The sequence below is a fragment of the Carlito syrichta genome, unplaced genomic scaffold (genome assembly GCF_000164805.1).
Source record: "Carlito syrichta isolate Samal-C Ts95f unplaced genomic scaffold, Tarsius_syrichta-2.0.1 Scaffold301864, whole genome shotgun sequence".
In the NCBI taxonomy this organism is placed as follows: Eukaryota; Metazoa; Chordata; class Mammalia; order Primates; family Tarsiidae; genus Carlito; species Carlito syrichta.
This window is the reverse complement of record NW_007245960.1, coordinates 153,955-160,907: the sequence shown is the minus strand read 5'-3', so window position 1 is coordinate 160,907 and position 6,953 is coordinate 153,955. Positions and strand designations below refer to the sequence as shown.

Below are 6,953 nucleotides of genomic sequence, written 5' to 3'. Positions count from 1 at the left end.
CTACCACGCCCAGCTGATTTTTTGATTTATTGTAGAGATGAGGTCTCGCCAAGTTGCCCAGGCGGGTCTCGAACCCTTGGGCTCAGGCAATCCACTCACCTCAGCCTCCCAAAGCGCGGGATTCCAGGCTGAGCCACCAACCCCGACTACCGAAAGCTTTTTATACCCGATTCTGAACTGCTTCCACCATCCCTGAAAGGAGATCTTAGTGTTATCATTTTACAGATGAAGCACAGAGATGGGGAGTGACTTGACTAAGGTCACACAGCGAATTGACAGAGTTGATCTACAACCCAAATTCCCTGGCCTCCCAGTCTAATAATTTTGCTGTGTATGTATCTTACCCTGCTGGGTGTGTGAATGTGTGACAGTTTGTATGTGTGTGTGTTGTGATTGGGTTCATGTGTGAGTATGAAAAGTAATGTATATGTGAGTAACATATGTATGTATGACTGGGCTTGTATGAATATATGAAGGGTGTGTATATGTATGTATGTGTATAATTTTGTGTATTTAAGAAGGTATGTGTGTGTGATTCAGCATGTGTGTATAAATATTAGGCTCTGTGTGTGTGTGTGTGTGTGTGTGTGTGTGTGTGTGTGTGTGAGGAGCTCAGTAGTATCTCTGGATCAGCATGCCCTCCTTCCCGAATACCAATTTGCCATCGGGGAACATTCACATACTCCTCTAGAAGGAGACTAATTAGGGCTTTACGTGCCCCATCTCCCCCCCCCAAGCTCCCTTAGTGCTGGGGGCACAAGGACTTATTTTATGAGCCCCCAAGGGGTCACAGCTTTCCCTGGCTGGGCAGGCAGCCAGGCCACCTCCCCCACGTCAGCCAGACCTGCTGCCTCTGTGCCTCCCGCCCCCATCAGTCCCCGACAGGCCAGCTCTAATGAGGAGCCTCCCCCACTCACGAACCCCTCCCCCACCTCGCCAACCAAAGTCCTGAGGCTCAGAACCAGAGCACACGAGCAGCAAGCAACTTAGCAATCAGCAGTCCCCCAGCCCCCAACACTGGGGAGAAACTGAGACCCTGAAAGGGGAAGGGACTTGCCAAGATCACCCAGCAAGTTGAGAGGAAAAGCTGGGGCAGTAAAACCAGGCAGGCAGAGGGAGACCGAAGGGAGCAGATATTCTCTCAGGTTCATGATGAAGGTGATCCATGTTTAGGACAGGACATAGTTTTCGTGTTTGGGGGGCTGCTCTCAGAAACCACTCTGCCCAACCCCCATAATGTTGTACTGAGATCCCAAGTGAGAAGGGGATTTCCTAAGGCCACATTGTGAGTTAGACCCTAGGACTGCTGCCACCCCAAATATCACTCCATGACTGCAGGATGCCCCATTTACTGGCCTCACCCATCCTACCCCTAGCCTGAGGGTCAAATTGCAGAACCCTGGGGACCTGAAGATTCATTTCTCTTTCTGCCTTCTGTCCCAGAGCACCTACAAACCCCTGGAGCCTGGAAAGTCTGGCCAACCCACACAGGTACAGAGTATGGCTGGGTAATCAGGTCTTGGAGTCTGGTCTCCAACTCTGCCATCAGCTGCCTCTCTCCAAGGTGCAGCGCCCCTTCCACACTTAGGGGAACTGGACTCAGTGGTCCCTAGGTGCCCTCCAGCACTGACATGCCGGCAGCCTGGGATCTGGTGTGTGTGAGACAAGTCCCCAGACACCCACCCAGGCCAGGTGCACACAGTGTCTCCCGCCAGGGCAGCACCAGGGCTCTGAAAGCCCCCCATGCATGCAGGTGTCCCTCCCTCTGAGCCGTGTCCCTGCCACCCCACCCCCTCACCTTGCCCTTTGTCAATAAAGCTGGTGATGGTGTTGGCGAGGCCAGCCTCCAACTTCACGCTGCTGTTGCCTCCCTTTCTGTCAGCATCAGACAGCGTCCTGTACAGCGAGAGCATGTACTCGTGGGGCGTGATGGGGGGCGGGCGGAACGGCTCCTTGGGCTCTCGAGGGGACCCAGGCTCCCTGGCCTTCTTCAGCAGGAAGGAGCTGGGGACAGGTCCTGCCTTTGGGGGTGCCTTGCCCCCGGGAAGCTGTCCTTTTGGGGTCACAGTCCGTGCTGCTGCCTGCCTCGTCTGGGGAGGGTGTCCTGGCTTGGGTTCAGAGCCACCCGATCTGGGGGGCAGCTTTTTGGGTTCATCCTTCTTGGGCTGTGTCAGGCCTCCTGTCTGCCCAGTGCCTCCCTTTGCCCTGGCACTGGTGGCCCCCCCACCATAGCCGTGACCCCCTGGCCTGAAGATGTTCCGAGCCAGGGGGGGCCTCTCCTTGGCCTCTGCTTTGGCCAGTGCTGGCCGGGCCCCCTGGGGTCTCTGGCCCAAGTCGGGGGCACCCAACACAGTGCAGATGAGTTCCAGGTCCAGCCAAGCTAGGTGCCAAAGCAAGAAAGTGAGGAGTGTGGAGAGTCTCATCCTCTGGCCAGCCGCTCAATGACACCAGCGAGAACAGCGGCAGCAGCGAAGGTGCCTCTGGCTTGGCAGGAAAAACCATGAAAGGAGTGGACTTTCAAAAGCAGCGGCAGCAGTGGCAGCAGTAGAAGCAAAGGCTTTCTCCTCAGTCTGAGCCTCTTGAAGTCTGCCGGGCGTGTGTTTGTGTCCAGTCCCATAGTGGAAATGCTCTCGTATCCAGACGCACACCGTCTCCAGTCAGCAGCTGAAAATAACTCGTTCTTGAAAGGAGAGAGCCGACCGCCCCCTCTCTCCTGCACAACTGACTGAGGGCTTGAAGGAGGCTTGGACAAGGCTGAGGGATTTTTCCAAGAAGGAAGAATGGCGTAATGCTGCCTGTGTGCTCCAGCTTTTCCCCCCTAGTTTTGAATCCTTTCCAGTGAAAATACTTCACACACACACACACACACACAGACACACACACACACACACACACACACACACACACACACACACAGACCTGCAGGTGCTCAGAAAAATCTTTTACAAACCTGAACTCAGGAATTGGAAACGGAATTCCAACCTAAACCAATTTAATTACTCTCTGATGTCATGCTGTCTAAACTCATTTAAGTGCGATATATTTATGCGAAAAAAATCACTGCTGCCCTTTTGAGGCCATGGCTCACAGGGGCTCTTGGCACAGAGCCCCGCAGCGGGACTCTAGGCTTAGGGGGACTCTCAGTCCATGGAGCAGGCTCAGGGGTCTTCACCTCCACCTCACAGAGCAGCCCACCCCACCTTCCTGAGGAGAGATGCTGAGGAATGAGCTCAAAGATCTTAAGCCCCAGAAGCATGGGGAGTGTGGGTTTGCAATTAAGTCCTTGGAGTGTTTTTAAAGCAGTTTCAACCCCTGGGTCTAGTCTGGGACCTGACTTTTTGTTGTTGTTGGTGGTGGTGGTGGTGTGTGTGTGCACGCGCATGTGTGTGTTGGGAGGGGGGACAGCACAGATGGCAGTATTTACTTACAATCTCTTTTATTTTAATAAACTTGTAGTCACCCAGAGACAGAAAAATATCAGTACCTGCTCCACCCCATCGTCCCCCCCAAATGACACCGACTGAGCACAGATGATTTATTCAGGCTTGGGGGCTCTGACACCCTCAAGCCCACTCCTTGCATGGCGGCAGGTCCAGGGTGTACCCCACTACCACTCTAGTAAATATGTCCTTAGTTTTCTTAGAACAGACTGAGTCTGGGGCAGCAGCGGCCCCTGCAGGAGGCTGGGAAAGCAACTTCCCACATGTTGCTTCTCTGGTAGAGATCTGAATTCCAGCTGGACTCATGGGTTTCTTAAAGTGCCTCAGTGAAGCACGTCCATTGGGGAACCTACCCTGCAAAGCCCCTGGGCAACAGCGTCAGGAGGGAAAGCTGTCTGCTTCACCTGAAATAGCCTCCTCTCACTCCTACAACTGGAGAAAGTCCTCCTCATTCTGAGAGATTTAGCTGAAAATGTATCTCCTCCAGAAAGCCTTCCCTGACGCCCAGACAGAGGCAATTACTCCCTCTAGTACCGTGGTCCCCAACCTTTTTGGCAACAGGAATGGGTTTCACGGAAGAGATTTTTTCCATGGGGGGTATACAGGAGTGGGGGCTGGGAACCATCAGGCATTAGATTCTCATAAGGAGCGCAAAACCTAGATCCCTCGCTGGTACAGTTCACAGTAGGATTTGCACTCCTGTGAAAATCTAATGCCGCCACTGATCTGACAGAAAGAGCTCTGCTGTGCGGCCTGGTCCCTAACAGAGGACCCCTGCTCTATTACATTTCACTACAACACTCGTCACACTATCAGAGGACGAGCAGCAGGAGAAGATGTAGTCAGGTGGCTTCCTTCTCATCTGAGATTCTTTGACCCTGCCCAGTAGAGACCTGTTCATAATGGGCTGGTTCCCCACTATGGCCTGGCACAGAGTAGACACTCAGCAAGTATTCTGATGAATAAAAGGCCTTAGTGTTGAGGTGGTGCCTGGCCAGTCTTTTCGTGGTGATGCCCACAGGTCCTTATCTCCAGAGCATGGCAACATGAGTTGGTCACTCCAAGTTGCACCTGGTGCTCTTAGGTCATAAAACCTCCCCATGTCAAGGGACCTATGGACCACAGGCACTCCTTTGGGGAACTCTGAGACTCTGAGGAAGGCTGAGTTCTCTGCTGCCTCTCCAGTTGCCCAATTTTCTTTTTTTTTTTTTTTTTGAGTTAGAGTCTCACTCAGTTGCCCAGACTGGAGTGCAGTGGCTGCTCTCGGTCACTGCAGCCTCGACCTGCTGGGCTCCGGCAATCCTTCCGCCTCAGTCTTCCGAGTAGCTGGAACTACAGGCGCGCGCTACCACGCCGGCTCATTTTTTTACATTTTTTTAATTGTAGGGATGAGGTCTTGCCAAGTTGCCCAGGCAGGTCTCAAAGCCACAGGCTCAGGCAATCCACTCACCTCGGCCTTCCAAAGCGAGGGATTACAGGCTGAGCCACTGAGCCTGGCGCCCAACTTTCAAGTCTTGGCTTCCATTTAGACTTGTGCCCTCTTAACCGGTCCCCTCTGGCATTGCTCCCTCCACTCCATTTCTACTGCCATCCCTGCCCTATCCTCCTCACTACTTGTCCTGCTATAATTCTCTTATAACTGGCCTCCAGACCTCCGGGATCTTTCCGGCTCATCCCTCCCTCCTTCTAAAATTTCCCCTTTGAATAAGTGCCAACTCATGTGCCACCTTCTCCATGAAGTCTTCCCTCATGCCCCAGAAAACACACACTCCTGAACTCAAAGCTTGCCCAGCCTCTGCCTCTGCCCCTAAAACACAGGGCAGTTTTTTCCACTTTGTGTATTTTTTTTGTTGTTGTATTTTAAAAATCATTGCCGGACATAATGGCTCAAGCCTGTAATCCCAGCACTTTAGGAGGCCGAGGTGAGAGGATTGCCTGAGTCCAGGGGTTCAAGACCAGCCTCAGCAACTTGGTGAGACCTTGTCTCTACAATAAATAAAAAAATTAACCAGGCATGGTGGTGCACACCTGGAAGGCTGAGGCGGAAGGATTGCCTGAGCCCAGCAGGTTGAGGCTGCGGTGGCTGAGTGTACCACTGCACTCCAGCCTGGGTGACAGAGTGAGACTCCAACTCAAAAAAAAAAAAAAATCATAACATAACTCCCCATAACTATAATGCTTTATTTATATACTAGACTGAACCAGGTTTATCTTCAGTTATTCCAGTGTTTGGCTCAGGACCCAGCACACAGCATTGTCTCAGTGTTTGTTGTGTGAATGAGTGATTCTCTAGCTGCCCTTATATATGGAAGTCATTTTCTACCTTCAGGTATAGTCACTTGTGGACACATCCTGCCTTCCCTGCTGAGTTCCTTAAAGTGGGGGAATTCTGTCTTGCTGCTGATTAAGGATTTTGTAAGCTCAAATGAGTGAAGAAATGAATGAATCAACCTTGACGTCCCTGTACATGGTTTGATAAAGAATAAGGGCTCTGAGCCGGGCTCGGTGGCTCAGCCTGTAATCTCGCGCTTTGGGAGGCTGAGGTGAGTGGACTGCCTGAGCCCGCAGGTTTGAGACCCGCGTGGGCAGAGAGACCTCATCTCTACAATAAATCAAAAATTAGCCAGGCGTGGTAGCGCGCACCAGTAGTTCCAGCTACTTGGAAGGCTGAGGCGGAAGGATCACCGGAGCCCAGCAGGTCGAGGCTGCAGTGGCCGGGAGCAGCCACTGCATTCCAGTCTGGGTGACAGAGTGAGACTCCAACTCAAAAAAAAAATAAGGGTTCTGGAGGCATACAGATCTGGTTTTGAATCCTAGTGCTGATATTGTGTGTTATTTTGGGAATCATCTAAACTTCTCTGAAGCTGTGAAAGTGCTTATCTTACAGGATTTTTGTAGGGATTCAGTGAAATGAATCATAAAAAATGATCATCCTAGCATCTGACAAATATTAATAGTAGCTAATTTTTTTTTTTTTTGAGTTGGAGTCTCACTCTGTCGCCCAGACTGGAGTGCAGTGGCCGCTCCCGGCCACCGCAACCTCAACCTGCTGGGCTCCAGCGATCCTTCCTCCTCAGCCTTCCAAGTAGCCGGAATTACAGGCATGCGCTACCACTCTCGGCTGATTTTTTTGATTTATTGTAGAGATGAGGTCTTGCTGCCCAGGCGGGTCTCGAACCCGCAGGCTCAGGCAATCCACTCACCTCAGCCTCCCAAAGGCGCGGGATTACAGGCTGAGCCACCGAACCCGGCTAGCAGCTAATATTTTTTGAGCACTTACTCTAAGTAGTTTCTGGCCCTTGTATTTCATTGCCTTTTATCTTATTTATCTTTATAACAATGCTGTGACAAAGGTACTCAATATCCCCATTTTGCAGATGAGGAAATTGAGGTTCAGAAAGGTTAAATTACTTTTTAGGCCGAATTCCCGCCTCAACACACTTGATAGCAAGGAATCTGATCTGGCCTCTAGAAACAAGAAGTGAGAGGGTGGTGGTGGAAGCTACAGCACGT

At 51.7% G+C, this 6,953-nt stretch overlaps 1 protein-coding gene across 1 annotated transcript in view; it reads right to left on the bottom strand.

Moving 5' to 3' along the window:
- The window catches only part of GDF5 (growth differentiation factor 5), a 4,996-nt gene extending 2,289 nt beyond the window's left edge, over positions 1-2,707 (bottom strand). The window contains exon 1 of the mRNA XM_008055479.2: positions 1,799-2,707. Coding sequence (XP_008053670.1) covers positions 1,799-2,423 — 625 coding nt within the window. The 5' untranslated portion in view covers positions 2,424-2,707. The remainder of the gene's footprint in view (positions 1-1,798) is intronic.
- Positions 2,708-6,953: the final 4,246 nt, after the last annotated feature.